The following is a 20,614-nucleotide window of genomic DNA, read 5'->3' as shown; positions in this document are numbered from 1 at the left end:
CAGAGCAGGCTCGAGGGGTCATATGGCCTACTCCTGCTCCTATTTCTTATGTTCATAATATTACAACTATAGACCCATAATATTTTAGGAAATAAAACGGATCTATGTGTTGAGTCCTACTTGGGTGAAACATTAAGTGCCAAACCGAGGCCGGCCATTCCCCTGTCCCCTTCCCCTGGTAGGGTGGACAAATTGATAAGTGAATTATACCAAGCTATTATTGCAAACCTCCCAATGGCTGGTTACGTAGCACCATAGGCAAAGGCTTGGGAACCCACCAGGAAATGGTGAGTAGCATTTTAAAGCCTGACGAAGATGAAATAAAAGGAATTATGTATTTCCTTCATTTAAACCTATTTCTCAGTGGACCTCGTGTAATTAGACAGTCCCTTTGTTCTTCACATACCTGGTAACTGTAATTTTGTGTCCTTTTACTTCCATGGTGGCTTGTGGTTTATCAGGATCCAAGCCCGGGCGGATATTGTACACGTTCACTGCAGGTTCATGGATGAACTGACCTGCAATGAGTATCATTTGTTTAAGCTTCTTGTTAATCTTTCACTATTACATGTGAGGTCTGTTTTGCATCTTGACTTTTTTATGTTGGAAGACAGTTTAATGTTTGATCTAGCTTGGATGATGAACAGCTATTTCTGCACTTTAATGTAGGAATGATATCTTCCAGAGTATCATATACCGCACATTTATAAAACAAACTCCAGAAATTGTATTGCATACTTTTCCAAAAAAAACTTAGAAATACTAAATGCAGCACAAATAACGCAATGTGGATCTATTATCAGCATTGTTCAGGAAACAGAAAATTGTAGTAATGTTGTATTTGCTGCATTTATTTGTTGGAATATAAGAGCCGAGACCTAAATGAGCAGCATAAGAAGCTGACTGAGACAAAGGAGGTAATTTTAACCTAAGTTGCTGGGTGATAAACCCACAGGATCGGGTGGAACGCCGGTTTTACACCCCGCCCAATATTTCTCTCCGTTGACTTCAATGGAAAGTAAAACCAGATGGGGTGGAAAACCGGCATTACACCCGATCTCGTTAGTTTCCTGACGGGCAGGTTAGGTTAAAGTTGCTTCCCAAAGAATCAGTTAATGTAATTAGAAACACTAACTGCACTATTTGTGTTTTGTTTTCCTTTAATGAAAACTTTTTTTTCATTCACTACTAATTTGGTATAAATGATCTTAAGCGATGACTTCTTCACATATCAGAGTTATTGACCTAATAAACAAACAATTAGTGCAGTAGATGTAGGCTGAATTGGAACATTCATAAAGCAATGGCATTAATCCCTAATCCAGTTGAGTGGTGCTTTTTGGTTTGAGCATATGAAAAATATAACATTGAGCCTTGAAACAGGATCTAAATCACAGTGAGCTGTATGGGCCAAAAGGTCCCTCATCCTTACATTCTTAAACTTAACAGTATCTTAACAGTATCTTAACAGTATATTAAATGTATCTTTTTTATACATATTTGATGGGCATAACCTTGTGAAACCCTTGATATAGCAATTCTGAGCTAATAGGTTGCCCGGTGTACAATTGAATAATAAATAATTACCAATCAATCCATGGACACTTGTTGAGAACTTGTTTGTCGGAGGAGCATAAAATCCCAAGAAATCCACATTGGTTGGATGATTTTTCCAGACATGGTGAAGCAAAATCTGGAAGACCATATCTTCACTCACAGTGATGGTGATATTACTATTTTTTTTCACTGTGACAGTCATACTAGAACAGGAAATACACAAATAGTTTGAATAAATTACTCTAGATTTCCCTCCATTTACTGAATCAGTCTGAATAGTGTTCCAGAGCATCCTTGTTGTTGAAGGAAATGCCCCATCTGGTTCCTTGATGAATGAGGAAATGTGGGGCGTTGTGGGCTGTTGCTGCATACAGAGGATTTGGAGTAACAATATAGGATTTTAATTAATCTTTTGTCTATGTCCCTGAAAGCTAGTCTCTTTAACATGGTGAATCTTTTCTGTATATGTAATTTTGTAAGTAACTCAGATCTAAGTTATTAATATATATCTCTTTTTTCAAAATAAAACAAGAATAATTGTAATCATATATTCCTCTCAAACTTGTTTTTTCCAGTGCAAACAAGCTCCATTTGTGAATCTGTCTCTGTGACAGAGTCCTAAGTCCTATTCGCCGAACCCAGTTTCAAGCATCCATGCTGTTTTGAATTTAGAGTTCCCAAAAGTGCACACAATATTCCAAATATGGTCTCACCATTGGTCTATATAAGGTTAAAATAACTTATTGCAACTTACAGTCAAATGCTTTTGATATGTGCATTCAAGAGCATGATTGGCCTTGTTGATAACACTTTCACATTGACTAGATATTATTTTTATCCCTGAGTATACAGAGTATTATATTGTCTGGAAACAGAGGCTGCATTTATAGTTGGCCTGTCATTCTTTGCAGGTGACTCCACCCCGGTGACCAGCATCTTTTTTTCCACTCACAATGGTATTCATCTGAACAACTGTCCTGGAGGGCCATGTACTAAAATCACTAACATCTAATTTTTCTTCACCTCAAATGGACACATTTAGCAGGCCACTATCTCAATAATTACAAATAACAATTCCATCTTCAAGATTCGTCTTCCCATAAGCACTTGAGAATTTTGCAATGTTACGTTATACAGCTGGATGAGCTTACCTATTGTGAGTCAGAATGCTTGACTCTGACCACCAAAGGAGAGTTTTGTGTTTCTTATCTTTCAAGCGAATCTTCTCTGTGTTGATCTCAAAGCTCAGATTCAGATTGGTAAGATGGAGCCCAATTGTGCCAAAATAGGTGTTCAGCTTCTTATTCTTGGGTTTCTTGCCACCAATAATTTTACCATTGATCACAACACCTGTCAGTGGAAAAATAAAGTGACTGCCTTAAAAGGAACAGAACCAATGCAGCTATCTTTGCGTAAATGCACTTATCAAGGGTTGTGATGACAGTGCTGGGGCATGGTTAACTGGTTAAGTTTAATGATTTCCAGGTCAGATGTGGCAAAAGTCAGATGAAATGAAGGGCTTTCCTTGCATGGAATCAAAGGATAGCGTGTGACTTGGAGAGGAACTTGAAGCTTGATGGTGTTCCCATGACATTGCTGTCCTTCTTGGTCATGGGGAAGAGGGTGCTATCGAAATAACCTTGGCGAGTTGGTGCATTGCATCCTGTAGATCATACATACTGCAGCCACAGTATGCCGGTGATGCCCTTTCCTTGTATCTTTTTATATTCTCTCTTTTCAAATACTCAACTAATTTTCTTTCAAATTACGTTAAAGTCTAAGGCCTAGAAATTGGGTTGCATAGCACCCATTTTTCAGGCACTACAGTGCCTACTTTGGTCTCAAAATGGCGGGCAGGAAGCATGCGCACACATCCAGCTGGAAGTCCACCGCCCACCATATTGGGTAAGGAGGAACAAGAGGCGTTCTTTACCCAAGCCTGAAGCAGGCGTTAGGCCTTTGCATATGCAAATAAGGGACCTAATGCCTGCTTGAGGTCCCCCCCTCTAACACTGGTTTGCCTTGAGGCTACCAGCCCCATCATTTGCAACAAAGAAGGGAAGTAACTTACCTGAATGTGGAGCCAGTAGGAGCAGGAGTGCTCCGTCCAATCCCACATTAAAGGATGCTCCCAATCATTGCCAACACCAATTATTTCAAGGCACTAGGATTATCTGGTTGAGCAACCCCACCACAATAGTATGAAAGTTTTATTCCTTAAAGAAAAAAACAAGGGCACTTTCCTTGCTGCAGTGTCATTTTGCTACCAGCAGATGCTGGTGTTGCATTATATATAATCATTTACTTTTTGTTGACAGAATCCAACAACACTATCTGCTGTGGCTTACTTCTGCTCCCTTATTCCTGCTGTAAGGGGTGTCCCATCATTTATAATCCAAGGCTTTGGCACCCATTGTCTCAGAGCTTCTGTGTAAGACTAACTGAAACTTTTTTTTAAATAAACTTGATGCTGCATGAAGTCTATGCCTATCAATCTCCTGAGGGGGTGAATAACCACAGGTAAAGTTTCAAAGCAAAGGGAACTCTGTGAAATATCTCTCTGAAACCAAAAGTAATTGAGCAAAATCTTCAGGATATTAACCGACCATTGCAATCCACATCCGTTTCTGGCACTTGTACTTGAGTAATGCTTTGATATTCTTTATAACATAAGGGGATAGATTTTAATTTTCACTGTCTGGGTGATAATCTGGTAGAGAATGTTGCCTGCCTGTTGATTTCAAAGGATTGAAAATCGGGCAGGTTCTATACGGGCGGACAATCTGTTCCGTCAGATTACTGTCCAGGCGCTGTAGACAAAAATCCACCCCATACTTAACTGGCCTCTTCATATGTTAGACACTCCCAAGATTTGGGAATTTTCATTCGTGAAAATTGATGTGAATACAAATGAATAATGACTAGTACAACTCCTGCATTAATGAGTGAAAAAGTTGGGTATTGTGCTAATCCTGAAAATACTACATTCAATTTAATAGGTGGTTATACCACAATTATTTCCCAATGAGAGAGTTTTAATTTCGAGTTCTTTTCTTACTTCTCCTTCAGTGATTGCATTTCCAAAACATAATTGTCCAGATTTTCCTTTTTTTCTGTCCATATGTGATTTGTGCGTTACAATCATTATTTTTCACATAAACAAGCAGACAGGGCCTCACCACACTGGATTATCTTCACTAAATATGGGATTGCTACCCACACTAGAACTTAAACCCACAAACGCTGGGGGTAATCTTATCTTTTATCGGTGGGCGAAAAACAGGCGATAGCGAATTGGCAGCCCGTTAAACATCCCGCCTGACTTACTTTTCCTTTGAAAATCGGGCAATGTGCATAACGGGCAGCTGATTCTTTTTTGCCTGTTGTTCAGTTGGCGATAAAAGTTAAAATTACCTCTCTGATTCATAAATATTACTAGCTGCTAGCCCTGAACAAGTAGTATTTATGGGGGAAAAAAATCTCACTTGTACCAAGCCCAGTTTGTTCAGTATTTCTTTGGTGTCCCTCACCTGATGTCTCCCTATCATGTCTACATTTCCTTTGCTGGATGGCCTCTCTAGCATTGGCCGGGAACTAATTCAATGGCGCCACTTCCAAGACTACCAAGGTTCAAATCCCTTCTATGCATGAGAAGAATTGTTCTTTTTAAAATAATGTTTAAAAACCTCTTCTAAAAAAGTTTAACCCAAGTAAAATAAAATATTATTTTGTTTAGACTATATAGAGTTTTATACTCATACATTTTTATGTTCAAAATGAGAGGAATTAGAGGAAAAGGAAGTTTTCCATCGTGGTTACTAATCCCGGATTATACATTTAATTACAAAATTGGACACAGCTAATTACTTCGACAGATAAAAAGGATTAAAAAACAGAGATAAAAATAAGAGTGCTTTGAAAAGAGTAGGCTAGTTTTTCTGTTACCTTTGACTGGATCTGACACCAAGTTCAGGATTTTTCCAGGCTGTGAATCAATATTGAAGCAAATATCCTGTTTACTTTTGGGCAGGTGAATGATGAAGTGTGGATCGTTGTCAACTAAATAATGAGAATACATTCATGATTATTTAACTGGTTTCCAGTAACATATATTCAGTTTGCCACTTCAATGAATTTGGTAGAAATAAACACTAGAGAGAAGTATTCACTTCGCATAATTGTCCCAGTGCTATATTTTTGTGTGCAACACAGCAGCAGATGGAGGGATGGCCAGACTGAGATGATACTTTTCTTTCCCAAGTAGCAACAATGCGAAAGGCCCTGACAGTTTGACTGTGCAGGGGAGGGCAACTAGTTGAGGAAAAGAGCTTTGGCATAATTTGTGTTGGGCTCCCAATTTTCTTCCAACACCAGATGAGCGACATAACCATCAAAACATGTAAAAGTAGATTATATTTAGGTACTTTCCTTCCCCCTCCTGAAGGCATTGACTTCTTGGTGGGGTACAGTTCCGTGGGCATTTGTCCAATGGCCATTTTCTATGTGTGTCGCTTAACAGTGTTGGCAAGCTAATTGAACTTGGGAGACATCAGAGTCAAGTCTGATCTTTTTCTCAAGTGCATATTCCAGCTGCGTAGTTCGATAGTATGGGAAGCAGGAACCCTGACTGATTATCCCCTCCCTAACCCAAGTGCAATTGTAGCACTCTCCTCTTGCCCAAGCTGACATCAGCCAAGTCTGGACAGTTCAGGAATTAAACTTGTGATCCTCCTGGTTTGTATGGATCAACTACTCGCTAGATATATTCTTTTATTTTAGTACGGGGAAAGTGAACAAATGTTTTGGCACTTACAATTTGCAGTGAGCTCTGAATATTTTTTTACTGTAATTAGCTTCAATATGGCTGCTCAAGCAAGACAAAGGATACCTTCTGCACATTCATTATATTAGCACAAAAGAAAAATGTTAGGTGGAAGGCCTGGAGATAGACACATGTTTACAACAGAAGTGCTTGTACCATGTTTAATGTGAGCACTGCACAAATAGGAAATTCTATATTTATTCTTATCCACTCAAGTGTATACCACATGTAAGCATGTAAATGGGCATTACTTTTAAAAGCCCAAATACTTTAATCTTTATTTTCAATGAAAGTTGTTTCTTTTAAATATATAATGATCAAGATAATTTCCTTACAAATTTGCAGTCATAGGAACATAGGAACAGGCGTAGGCCATTCAGCCCCTCATGCCTGTTCCACTATTCAATTAGATCATGACTGATCTTTACCTCAACTCCATTTACCCGCCTTTGCTCCATATCCCTTGATACCCTTACCTAACAAAAATCGATCAATCTCAGTCTTGAAAGCTCCAATTGACGCAGCATCCAGGGAGAGAGTTCCAGATTTCTACTGCCCTTCGTGTGAAGAAGTGCTTTCTGATTTAGCTCTAATTTTAAGATTATGTCCCCATGTTCTTGATTCCTCCACCAGAGGAAATAGTTTCTTTTTGTCTACCTTATCGAATCTTTAACTTTAAAAAAAAATCAATTTTCTTCCCTCCTCGCCTGAAGCCGTGGACCCATGCTGGGGCATGGTACTTCTTGTGCGAACCTGGTCAGTGAATGCTGACATGTCATTTGACTATGAAAGAACCCTCTGTCGAGCCTAATCCTGCTCTCACCCATCATCCACACACATGAATTTTGATGAAAGGGACACTGGATAACAATCAGGAGCAAGGACACTAACTGATTTTTTCCCCTCCCTAACACATGATACTGAGGCCAACTATAGCACCCCTAATGTAATCCTAGATGAGATCTACTAACTCAGCATAGAACAGGAATCAAATCTGGAACCTTCTGGTCAATATAGTTTTGTACTGCATTGGAACAAATGTATAGCCTTACATGTGATTCTTAACAAATTCAGAATACAGACTGCAAGATGAACATTCTGCTACCGTTATGTCTCCTTGGACTATTGGGCTATTATATCCTACTGAATTTTAAACACAGTTTTCTAAAGTTCACCCAGTTGGGAAGAAAATGATCTTTAAATAAAAATATTCATGATAAAAGCAACATATACAAGATCATTACCTACTGTGATAGGCATATGCAATTCTAGGTTTGAGTCCAGTTTAGGACGATTTTGTTCTTGAGGAGGAGGAGTACTTGTTGATGCCCAACCTGGAATGCCAGTTCCCTTCTTTCCAAAAATAGGTGTTCCTACAGCATAAAGGGTAACAAGTCAGGGTAACAAGACAAATAAAATCTGTCAATTTTATTTATTTCCATTTAGACACATGACCCTAGAACTTTTGTTTGTAGGGAGATTGTTAAACATCTCCATCTAGAAGTCAGCTTGTGAAAGCATAGAAGCTACAGAAGTTAGAGATGGAGCTAGCAACCCAGAGTAGCCTCCAGCCAATTAGACATGATGGGGAAGGTGGGGAGGTGGGGGGTCACTTGTTAATTTATATAGAAGTGACCAGAAAGACCCACTGACTATATGGTAACAAATGAGCCAGACATTCCGATGAATAATTGAGTAGACATTGATAAAACTTTGATGCTTTGGAAGTCAATTAAATCATTCATTGCTTCTGTTTAAAGGGAATGATACCACCAAAGCATGACATTGTACATTGTTAAGCAAACAGTGCCAAAATTGGATAATTCTGGTTGCTATATTAATGTTGTCATGATACTTTCTCAAATTTAGCTGATTCTTGTATGGGCAATATTGTGGAATGATAAAAATGGTGAAATATTAAAAAAACAAAAACTGCGAATGCTGAAAATATGAAATAAAAATACAAGTGTATAGACAGCAGGCCAGTCAGCAATAGATAAGTAATTTCAGTTCTGATGAGGGATACCCACCCAAAACGCGAACCTATTTCTTTTTTCTTTTTTAGATGCTGACAGAAACTACTTTGCATTTTCACTATTATCCACCTTTGATCCAGAAGCAAATTTTGTTCTTTACAAAATTACAGTTATTCCTTCTGGTGATTTTTTTGTATTTTAAATATATTCTGTGAAACTTCATTATAAAAATGCTGATGTTTGATTTGGACTGTTCTTGAAATCAGAATTGTCTGAAATTAATAATGTGTTTACCTTGATGTGACATGTCAATCAATTTTATCTGTGGCGTGGAGATGTTAGTACTATTTTCACTCTTAATTGGATGAGGTAATGCACAGTTAGAGGGACATCTATATATCTCTACCCTTATACGGATATAAAGGTATGTTGCTAGGCACAGAGTAATATGGATGTATGTATATTTAATTTAATGGGCTAGGGTTATGTAAATTTTAAAAACAAATATCATTTTTTTGGTGTAAGAAGCTCATCTATGCACACCAACATATGTAAAGATAGGATGGTTTTAAGTTATAATAAGTTCAAGTTGTTTCTAAAGAAAAGCTCAAATTCTAATTAATCTAATTGTCCTTATAAATAAGATCCAGTTAGTACAGCCCATTATTATGTTACTTATAATAATATTTTGATTATACCCATAAAGAATCTGAGATCAAAGATTAAAAGTTTCCAATATGACTTGAGTAATCGCCTATAGTTTGCCATTGTTACATAAAACTTCAAACATTACATTAGTTACCCACTCAAATTTTAGTCATTCTGTGTTCACTTCTGATGAACATGGATGAATTCACTGTTGCGCAGAGATTTGAATTTCTTTGACTTTTGAATAATAACAATTAATATTGAGCTTGTGGCAATTTATTGTGTCGATTGTTATACATTAGAAACTGTTCTGGTATGTGCCAGTGTGTGCTCAGCAGTAAGAAGATAGTCATTGGATAGGTCTCCCTTCACCCCTCCCAAGCGGCCACTGAATGCTTATCTGCGCTATGTGGTGGAACAGCAACACGTTTTATTTAAAGTGGAAGGAAAGTCTGAAGGAAATACTTAGAAAATTATTTCATTTTTTTTTTAATGGGGTTCCATCTTGTTGTTAGGCCACTCAGCAGTGGGGAAGCACCCTCTGCATCCCAGATTGGCTCCATTGACTGCAATGGCAGCCAGGACTTCTGACCAGCTTGGGAGCCAATATAGAGCCAAACAACCCTGGGAAAACATTACCGGCTGGATAAACAGCACCTCCAGCGAGTAGCATGATTTCTGTTGACTGGGTGGCTCTGGGATGTCACAGAGTGGGGTAGAGTGAAGAGACCCAACCGGACATCAAAGAATATTTTAATAAGTATATCTTTTTTCAATCTGCAATGAGGGAGCACTACCCTAGACTTTCCTTCTCCTTTAAGACTAGTTCACTAAAAGAGAGAAAAAAAAGAGACAGTGAGACCATCACAGCCTCTAAAATTGCTTTGATATAGGACTTTATTTCATCACAGAGCCATACCTGTACACATTAAGATCAGATTATTAATGTTGTATGTTATTTGAGCTATATGTACTAACTAACCTGTGCAGCATCCATTTCTGGTGTCCTTAGGAGAATCTGCTAACAGCCTCTGACCAGTTTGTTCACTTTCTACCAACAGGGCAGTTACAGGTGTCACAAATTGGTGAACCAGAGCAAGAGCCAAAATTCTGCTAGTAATATTCCTCTTCTGTAAAGCTGATTGAGCCAGCACCCTGTTGTGAAATGGAAATTGAATGCAGTTTATCTTTATGGGAATAAACCATACTGGCTGACAATAAGAACAATTAAACCAATATTAATAATGTACAATACAATTGTGGTTGATGGATGATTTTTGTATCTAGTATTAAATACATTATTCTAAAGGGGTATTGCTGTCAGGAATCTTTTTGAAATTGTTTTAAAAACTGGAAGTTATGCTGTATGACAATATCATACAAATACTGCGTTTGTATCAAATTCCTTTCCTATTTTAATGGAGGTATACACCATTTATTTTAAGCAGGTTAACACCTCAGTTAAAACAATAGTTAGAGCATTTAAGCATTTGTACGGTAATATCTCACTGAATAGGTCATGGTCTATTTATCCACCTGGCAAGAAACACAACCCGATATAAAGTAATTTTAACCCTGAGGAAAACTAATTGTACCCTAATCACAATGCATCCTGTTAGATGATGATTGAATTACAATGATCGCAGGTATAAAGAAGCCATCTTCAGCCAGAAATGCCGAGTGGATGATCCATCTCGGCCTCCTCCCGAGATCCCCACCATCACAGAAGCCAGTCTTCAGCCAATTCGATTCAATCCACGTGATATCAAGAAACGGCTGAGTGCACTGGATATAGCAAAGGCTATGGGCCCCGACAACATCCCAGCTGTAGTGCTGAAGACTTGTGCTCCAGAATTAGCTGCGCCTCTAGCCAAGCTGTTCCAGTACAGCTACAACACTGGCATCCACCCGACAATGTGGAAAATTGCCCACGTATGTCCTGTCCACAAAAAGCAGGACAAATCCAATCCGGCCAATTACCGCCCCATCAGTCTACTCACAATCATCAGCAAAGTGTTGGAAGGTGTCGTCGACAGTGCTATCAAGCGGCACTTACTCACCAATAACCTGCTCACCAATGCTCAGTTCGGGTTCCGCCAGGACCACTTGGCTCCAGACCTCATTACAGCCTTGGCCCAAACATGGACAAAAGAGCTGAATTCCAGAGGTGAGGTGAGAGTGACTGCCCTTGACGTCAAGGCAGCATTTGACCGAGTGTGGCACCAAGGAGCCCTAGTAAAATTGAAGTCAATGGGAATCAGGGGGAAAGCTGTCCAGTGGCTGGAGTCATACCTAGCACAAAGGAGGATGGTAGTGGTTGTTGGAGGCCAATCATCTCAGCCCCAGGGCATTGCTACAGGAGTTCCTCAAGGCAGTGTCCTAGGCTCAACCATCTTCAGCTGCTTCATCAATGACCTTCCCTCCATCATAAGGTCAGAAATGGGGATGTTCGCTGATGATTGCACAGTGTTCAGTTCCATTCGCAACCCCTCAAATAATGAAGCAGTCCGAGCCCGCATGCAGCAAGACCTGGACAACATCCAGGCTTGGGCTGATAAGTGGCAAGTAACATTCGTGCCAGACAAGTGCCAGGCAATGACCATCAATAACAACAGAGAGTCTAACTACCTCCCCTTGACATTCAACGGCATTACCATCGCTGAATCCCCCACCATCAACATCCTGGGATCACTATTGACCAGAAACATAACTGGACCAGCCATATAAATACTGTGGCTACAAGAGCAGGTCAGAGGCTGGGTATTCTGCAGCAAGTGACTCACCTCCCGACTCCCCAAAGCCTTTCCACCATCTACAAGGCACAAGTCAGGAGTGTGATGGAATGCTCTCCACTTGCCTGGATGAGTGCAGCTCCAACAACATCAAGAAGCTTGACACCATCCAGGACAAAGCAGCCCGCTTGATTGGCACCCCATCCACCACCCTAAACATTCACTCCCTTCACCACCGGCGCACTGTGGCTGCAGTGTGTACCATCCACAGGATACATTGTAGCAACTGCCAAGGCTTCTTCGACAGCACCTCCCAAACCCGTGACCTCTATCACCTAGAAGGACAAGAGCAGCAGATACATGGGAACAACACCACCTGCACGTTCCCCTCCAAGTCACACACCATCTCGACTTGGAAATATATTGCCGTTCCTTCATTGTCGCTGGGTCAAAATCCTGGAACTCCCTTCCTAACAGCACTGTGGGAGAACCTTCACCACACGGACTGTAGCGGTTCAAGAAGGCGGCTCACCACTACCTTCTCAAGGGCAATTAGGGATGGGCAATAAATGCCGGCCTCTCCAGCGACGCCCACATTCCATGAACGAATAAAAAAAATAAAGAAGCCATGACCAAATTGTTGTGTTATCCCAAATGAAGGTTACTATGAGACATGGCATCTATAGGGGAGAAAATGTAGCAAAAAGGAAAAATACAAATCTTTGTTCAAAAAAGTTAACAAGATTCCCTCAGTGGCTCAAATGTTAAGCGCGTTTTCCAAGGATGGATATACAGGCTACGGCCTACTCTATGATTTCCAGCAGTCCAATGTGGAACTTATCCATACAAATTTGATCCCTGGCTTATGTTGAGTTAGCTTATTGTAGCTGGGGGCATTAAATTGACTTCAGTTCCCCTGGGCTAAGGAGAGGAAAAATTAGCAAGAATTCTCACTCATTTTCACTATCTAGTGCTGGATACTCCCACTGGATGTCAGATGAAGACAAGATTGGGTATGACTGTGGTGCTCCTCCCAAGATTGAATAGGTTGTCAACACTATGTAGGCGCACTTAGGCAAGGTACCAGAAGGCTATCAGCAACTGTAGAACCATACTCTAGCATAAGTTAGTGCTTTCAGGAGAGGAGGGAAGAAAGTTAGGTCGGGGGTGGGGGGGCGGGAATAAAGGAAAAAGGAAACAAAAATTATCAAACAAACAAAGATAAAGCTTTGTTGACTGAGACCACTAACCTCTCTGCTAACAACTGGTTAATAGTAAGGTAGGCCCAGAGCTGCTTTGTAAAATCTGGAAGAACATATGTCTGCTTAGCCAGAATCTTGTCAAGCTCATCTGTTGGGGACTCTACTTGAAACATTAGGTCATCATTTGCCTGAAAAAGAACAGAATATATAAAGCACACATCATGGCTTCACATTAATTCATTGCATTAATCTTGTCACTGGCCTACACTCCAGAATTGCCATAGACCCTGCTTCCACCCATTTCCACTGGCAACATCTGGTGATGTCACAAGGGCATGCTATTGAACATTTTCCATTGATGCTCCTGAGTTTTCTCCACTATATTTTTACTGCCTCTGTAAACCTGAATGGTTTTCCTTCAATTTGCTGTATTGTGCACAGGTTAAATTATCTATTCCAGTCCATAAAATGAAAAATAAAACCATCCTTTACATCTACTTAACAGTGCAATTACTAAATTATATCTCTGTGATTAGATGTTTTAATCCAATCAAATCAGATGCATTTTATTCAAGATATTTCTGATAAGGAATGATGACATAAAAATAACGTTAAACAAACATATGTGTAGTTGTATAAACTCTTATGAGCTAGAGTTCCTTCAACTCTGCTATATCTGTTAGTCAATTATTATATAAACTATCATTTGCCATGAAAATACCCCAAAGAAATATAAATGCAGTCTTTATTTGCAGCTTTGCTTCCCTAAATACGTGTGAAAAGCATAGAGAGAGAGAGAGAGAGAGTGCAAATAAGGGGAAACAGAGCAGGAAACAAACAGAAACCTAACTGAAAATTAGCATTAGAATTCTTAGCAACTTCAACTAAAATTTCTTTGCTAGTTAAACAAAAGCATTACCCATTTGTTTTAAATAGAAAATGTCTATATTAAAAGAAATTTCATATACTCATAAATAGCTTGGATTCAGAAATTCAATGCAATGTGGTCAAATTTACGGTTTTACAGTCCCCACTGATTATAGCGGACGCTGTGCGAACGCGATTTGCCCGCTGTACACGATGACTGTTATAACACGGTAGCATTGTTACAGCATTCCAATATATAACAAGAATGTTCCTTGAGTGTAGTGACCTTTTACCCAGTTGTTTCCAGCTCCACTCTGACCTGCAGCTTTATTTAAACTGCAGTCAGTGCTTAGTGCAAACTGTCACCCCACACCACTTGGAGGGGATTAGAAGGACGTAAGTACACAAAAAGTAATTGAGCATTATCGAGGTGTTATTTACTTATCAAAATCAAAATACTGCGGATGCTGGAAATCTGAAATATAAACAGAAAATGTTGGAAAGTCATCAAGTTAGCCTACCTGACTTGCTGAGTATTTCCAGCATTTTCTGTTGTTATTTGCTTATGTTTGTTCTTGCATTCAGTGCACCTTAATGAGGTGCGGAATAGTGAGTCTCTGCCCGAAATAAACAAGCACTTAAGACACGAAAACTGGCAACTTTGAAATTGTCATTAATGCAAATGGATACTGGTTATTGCTTTTTGGCCGATATAAGCGACCGCCCATTTTAAAAGCGGACGTTTTAAGTGGCGGGGCCTGTAATTCTGAACTAGGATGGGCAGCTCTGAAATTGCAGAATGAGTTGATAAAATGTGTAAGTGGTCAGAACAATAGCAGATGAAATTTAATGCAAACAAATGTGAAGTACTGCGCGTAGGAAGAAAAATAAGTGACATGTACTCCGTGAATATGGTTGAAATAGGTAAGGACGAAACTGAAAGAGACCTAGGAGTTTTAGTAGACTCAAATGTTCAAAATGTTGAACCAATGCAGAACACCAATCAAGAAAGCCAATAGAATGTTGAACTACATAGCCAGAACAGTAGAATATAAATCAGAAGAAGTCGTGACCAAACTGTATAGTTCTCTGGTCAGACCAGACCTTGAGTACTGCATGCAGGTCTGGTGACCGAGACACACAAGAGTAACATTTAAATGCTAGGGACAGTACGGAGAAGAGCTACAAAGCTGATCCTGTTGTCAAAGAACTGGAATATTATTTTAAATTAAATTGTAAGAGTAGGTTAAGGGGACACAGATTCAAGTTAGAGAAAGTTAAATGTAGGACTGATGCCAGGAAATTTTTCTTCAAATTTATCAGGTATATCAGGAATTAAGGCACATGTGTTTTTAATATTAAATAATTTAGTTGGTAAGTGATGTAAGTCTCTGAACAATATCCCTCTGTTCGTCCTGCATTCCCACACAACTTGGTATAATCTGCAAATTTACATATTGCACTTACAAAATGAGATCATCAACAAAATTATGTTTGGCAGGTTGTTGCTGTTAAACCCTAATTTTCAGACCTACCCTACTGGAATTATTTTCACTGTCTGAGGCTGAACCATACCGTTCGCAATCTTAGCATCCTATTTGACCCTGAGACGAGCTTTCGTGACATATCCGCTCCATCACCAAGACTGCTTACTTCCAACTCCATAACATCGCCCATTTCCGCCCCTGCCTCAGCTCATCTACTGCTGAAACCGTCATCAATACCTTTGTTACTCTAGATTTGATTATTCCAATGCTCTCCTGGCCGGCCTCCCATCTTCCGCCCTCCATAAATTTGAACTCATCCAAAACGCTGCTGCCCGCATCCTAACTCAAACCAAATCCCATTCACCCAACACCCCTGAGCTCACAGGCCTCCGGTTCGGGAACACCTCGATTTTAAAATTCTCACTCTTGTTTTTGAATCCCTCCATGACCTCGTCCCTCTCTATCTTTGTAACTTCTTCCAGCTCTACAACCCTCCGAGATCACTGCGCTCCTCCAGTTCTTGCCTATTGTGCATCCCCAATTTTAATCACTCCACCATCGGCGGCTGTGCCTTCAGTTGCTTGAGCCATAATCCCTCCCTAAACCTCCACCTCTCTACATCGCTCTCCACCTTTAAGACGTTCCTTTGACCAAGCTTTTGATCGCCTGTCCTAATATCTCCTTATGTGGCTCGGAGTCAAATTTTGTTTGATAACGCTCGTGTGAAGCGCCTTGGGACATTTTACTATGTTACAGGCGCTATATAAATGCAAGTTGTTGTTGTTGTTGATAACTATCTCTTGTTTCCTATTATCTAATTCATTAATAATCCAATTTACAACTTCATCTTGGATCATATGAATATCCAATTTCACCTAAATCTTTTTTTGAAACCTAATTTGTCAGTTAAAGTACTGTCAGAATTTTTCTCTGGCCAGTCCTGTTTGTATCTGTGAGCTGACTTGCTGCTGAAAACCTCAGGCAATAATCTAAATGATTAACCAAGTTAAAATGTTCAGACTTCTCCCAATTACACTCCAGATTAACTATAGCAGTCTCACTTACAAGATAGTATGTATTTTAAGACTACAGTATAAATTTATGGTTTCTCATAATTTCTTGCTCCGTTTTACCAACATTTTGGTTTCTGTCAACTTTGTTCAATTGGTCATGCTCTCACCTCCACTTCAAGTGGTTGTGTGTTCAAGCTCCACACCATGACTTAGGCTGACATTTCAGAGCAGTACTGTGGAAGTACTTCATTGTCAGTGGTGCTGTCCTTTGGATGAGATGATAAACCAAGTTTCTGTTGAGGTGGATATTGCAAATGCTGATGCACTATTTGAAGAAGAGCAGGGAGTTCTCCTGGTGCCTTGACTACATAGCAACAGCTGCTGAACTCCAGAAACTAATTAATTGTATGCAAAGCACTTTAGTTGTTTTAATAATGTAACAAATGCATGATTTACTTTCTTTTTCATGGCTTCTTCTCACATCCCTTTTCTTACTTTTCACTCCCTTTCCTAATTTCTCATCGCTTCTCCATCCTTTCCCGCTTCCTTCTACTATTTCCTTCTCCTTCTATGCTTCTTGTTCCCTTTTCCACTTTCTCTTTGCGTCTTCATCCAATTCCCAGTTTGTTCCTTTTCTGGTGTTTCATTTTATTGTTGATATTGTGTGGATGAAAAATAAATCTGTGTCAAGAACTAGGTATGGGGAGTGTTTGGTTGTGCTATATTCCAATTGTGTTGGAATTTTAACACTGTACAACCCAAAAATAGTTGATCATCTTCCGTTGGATTTGCCATCAGGAATTCCAAGGAGCAAGGCCATTGTTTTATGCTTAGTTGCTTACTGTGTAATGAATGAGAAACAGCTGGTAGTGATTGGTCATCTAAATTGGTGGACTTGACAAGTTGAGTGGAAGACCTTTTTTCCCACAAAAACACTATCTGAAGTAAAATGTGTTTAAAACGTATTTGGTGACTTTTAGGTCCTCTGTAGTATGAAGCATGTCAGCATTGGAGAATGGCATACTATTCCATTATGGGCACTTGCGATTGGATTAAGTTTGTTTAACCTATGCTCATTCAGGACACTTACAGCTATGAGAAAGAGAAGAGTTTATTCTCATCAGATTGGACTGCATTCAAAGCCAAATTCCAAAAGCAAATGGATAACATAGTAATCTACTGCATCGCCTTGTTTTAAGTGCATATTATTGTAATTGACTAATTTTTGCATCAATTGTGAGGATAAATACTGTGCCTTATTGGCTCCGCTATCTGCGGTTTTGATTTGGGTGGACAAAATTAATTTGATTGTGGATCTTTAACACCCTGATAATTCAGTTTGTAAAGTCATTATTCTGTGGGGACCTCAGTTCTACAGACCAGGAGGTGCCTGATTCAATCCCCCTTCTGAGTTAATGGATCACAACCAGGGCAGCAGTTGGAGTGTTTGAAATTGCCTAAGATACAGAGGTGAAAAATCTGCCAGAGAATTCTGCATGTTGTCATTATTATTAATGCTGCTGGAAAGTAGGTAAGAAATTTTGGACAAAACAAATGACAAATAATTATTATAACCGTAACAAGTATATTATTTATACTAATATCCAAACAATTGTGTTAAGATTAACCTATTGCTTAATGCACTTACTGAGCATGCTGCCACGAGACTTTGTAAGAGCGAAGGACTCTTGCTTGTCAGTCGTCCTGCTATAATTAGTTCAGAACCGCTGAAATACTTGTCGAAACTATTTTGTGTCACGTCTGTCACATAGGCATCGGGATAATGTATGTCAATCTTTCTCAACAATGGAGTGGCCACTTCTTCGTAGAAATCCTGTCATTCACAATTAGAATCACAGCCTGATAACGTGCATCTAAATTGGGACTTGAATGTTTCAACACATCAGTACAGTAATATCACAGTGTGAATTCAGCCCCCTGTGCCAGAAGTGGGTCTTTCTTGATCAATAATGCTCAAGCTGATTTATTGGTAGGAAAACTGGATGACAGAGTGACAGACACTCCAATGTACTGCTCCACAGAGTGGTTGGGTGAGAATTCATATACTGCTCCATAAAGTAATTGGATGTGGACTCTTGCCATCAAGTGGTGACCTTGCATTTTTCCACACAGGGATAAAGGGAAAAGTCAGAAGTAGACTGACTCCTACCAACCTAGGTGCTCTCATCCACCTCCAAGTGGCTGACTCGGGAGAGGCATTGGCAGGGAGTCCATGAAGCAGGTCTCTTTGTGGTAAAGAGAACCTAGCAAAGAAAAAAAGTAACCTTAAAATGGGGTACAAGTTGAAGTGGGAAAAATAGGAGAACCAGTCAATGAATGAAAAACAATTTTTTAAAAGAAAGTAGATCAGGATAAAATAATTCAAATGGAGACAAAGTTCACTTAATGCTTGCCAATATAAACATTTAAAAGGTCCAGGAAAAGACTTAGACCTCAATATTTACGGGGAGGCGGGGAGGGTGTGGGGGAGGCCAAAAATGGCCAAAGAACCCGGACGTGGAGGTCTTGTTGAACTTAACGGCAGAATCTCATTATCATTTTTTGGATCCATTTCTTGGCCATCAGCCAGCCAAATTGACGGCCTGGCTGGTGGCCAGGAGGGGAAACCAGTGGCAGGAGGCCACAGCCAGGGACCCTTGGGGACGGTCCCCGGCAATCGGGAGGGGGGGGAAGATTGGACATCGCGACAGGAGAGGAGGGAAAGATAGGACATCCGACAGTGGGGAGAGAGGACATTGGGTCTAGGGTGGGGAGGTCGGCAATCGGGAATGGGAGAGAGAGGCCGGGATCGGCGGTTGGTGGGGGGGGGGGGGCGGCGAAGACTTCCTTGAGGGACTGGAGGAAGCACTCTTGCTCATCCTGGCCTACAAGAAGTGCTGGAAATGGCACTTACCTTGTGGAGCTGGCAACTCCTGGCTCCCTTTCACTGCCGGGTTTCCTGACTGCTGAGAAACCTGCGCAGCTGCAGTGAATTTTAAATCTGGGTCCCAATTTCACTGTGGGAGCCTGATTTAAATATGTTAATGATGGACCCTCCCCTCCATGGCGGGATGTCGGACGGCCCGATATCCTTCACCGTAAAAACTGCAATGGGCACGCGTGCGGTGGGTTAGGATCGGGTTTCGTGCATTTGATGGTTTAACATCCCAACCCCGACCCTCTCCCACCCGTCATGGGAGGGTTAATATTGAGGTCTAGGGGTGGAATTATGATTCCTACCATCAATTTGCCCAAGAAAAGTATATTAATAAAATACATACTGTTATTGGTATATATTTTCCTTTGGCTAATTGGTGAGAATAAATGTATAATAATATTTTTAAAAATGACTTCCAAGTTCAGCCTATTCACCTTGTACCCAAAAATGAAGGGGTGAGGATGAGGGGGAAGAATTGGATTTACTGTCACTGCTGCAACCCTAACTGAGCTGACAACAGAAAATAATGGGAGTTAAAACAAAAGGGAAAGGAGAAGGCAAACTGCTTTTTATTAGTAACGGATTACCGTCAGTTGACTGGATGCGTTGACATTTGCATGAATGCGCCGAGCGACTCCTCGATTTTCGACAGCTATCCTTTCCAGGAAGTCGTAGTCCACATCAAAGCCAATTCCAAGGCAGAAGAGGGAGAATTCTTCCTGCATTTGTCTCCTGACATTCCTCTGTATGGCGCTCAGTTTAATTTCACCTTCATATTAAAGTCAAATTTGAAAGATTTAGAATTCTGCCTTGCACAAATATTTTGTTTTTTTTAATGCTAAATTTATGTATAGAGGGTAATTAATTCACTTGTTGACAGCCAATGCTTTTGAATGGATGATCCTGAGTTTAAATATCCAGCAATGAATCTTACTGATGACTTTCAGATATATCATACCAATAAAACATTGTTTGAAGGGGCAATGTCGTGAAGGGAACGAGGCTTGTAAGCCAATGGCCTTGTTTATAAAACAGAGTACAGCCCAAAAATGCAACCACCAAGGTGATTGACACAGTCGCCTATATGATCACCTCCAAATACTTTCACCTTTAATATGAAGTTAGTTGTAAAGGTAGAAAATAAAAAATGTTTAAAAATTACCACCACAGCAGTTGCTTCATCACAAAGTTTCGAAACAAAGTAAATCGGCTTCCAAGGGACTTTTGGTGAAATCACATGGTACAATATTAGTATGTGAACATATTAACACATATATGTTTGTATGCTAATATCACACTGTACAAATTCACCCCATTTACCTTTGGAATATTTGCCACAATTGATACAATTATCAAGGTGGCAGCAGAGATT

General features: G+C 40.0%; 1 protein-coding gene across 1 annotated transcript in view; it reads right to left on the bottom strand.

Annotated features, from left to right (window-relative positions):
- Window positions 1-20,614, bottom strand: part of itih2 (inter-alpha-trypsin inhibitor heavy chain 2) — a 62,477-nt gene that overhangs the window by 2,942 nt on the left and 38,921 nt on the right. Inside the window, exons 12-20 of the mRNA XM_068005108.1 lie at window positions 19,830-20,011; window positions 17,953-18,138; window positions 12,986-13,125; window positions 9,986-10,158; window positions 7,624-7,752; window positions 5,503-5,616; window positions 2,709-2,907; window positions 1,588-1,760; window positions 407-518 (exon numbers count right to left, since the gene is read on the bottom strand). Of these exons, the coding sequence (XP_067861209.1) occupies window positions 407-518; window positions 1,588-1,760; window positions 2,709-2,907; window positions 5,503-5,616; window positions 7,624-7,752; window positions 9,986-10,158; window positions 12,986-13,125; window positions 17,953-18,138; window positions 19,830-20,011 (1,408 nt within the window). The remainder of the gene's footprint in view (window positions 1-406; window positions 519-1,587; window positions 1,761-2,708; window positions 2,908-5,502; window positions 5,617-7,623; window positions 7,753-9,985; window positions 10,159-12,985; window positions 13,126-17,952; window positions 18,139-19,829; window positions 20,012-20,614) is intronic.

Source organism: Heptranchias perlo, chromosome 24 (genome assembly GCF_035084215.1).
Source record: "Heptranchias perlo isolate sHepPer1 chromosome 24, sHepPer1.hap1, whole genome shotgun sequence".
In the NCBI taxonomy this organism is placed as follows: Eukaryota; Metazoa; Chordata; class Chondrichthyes; order Hexanchiformes; family Hexanchidae; genus Heptranchias; species Heptranchias perlo.
The sequence above is the reverse complement of the archived record's forward strand: the minus strand, read 5'-3'. Positions and strand labels throughout refer to the sequence as shown.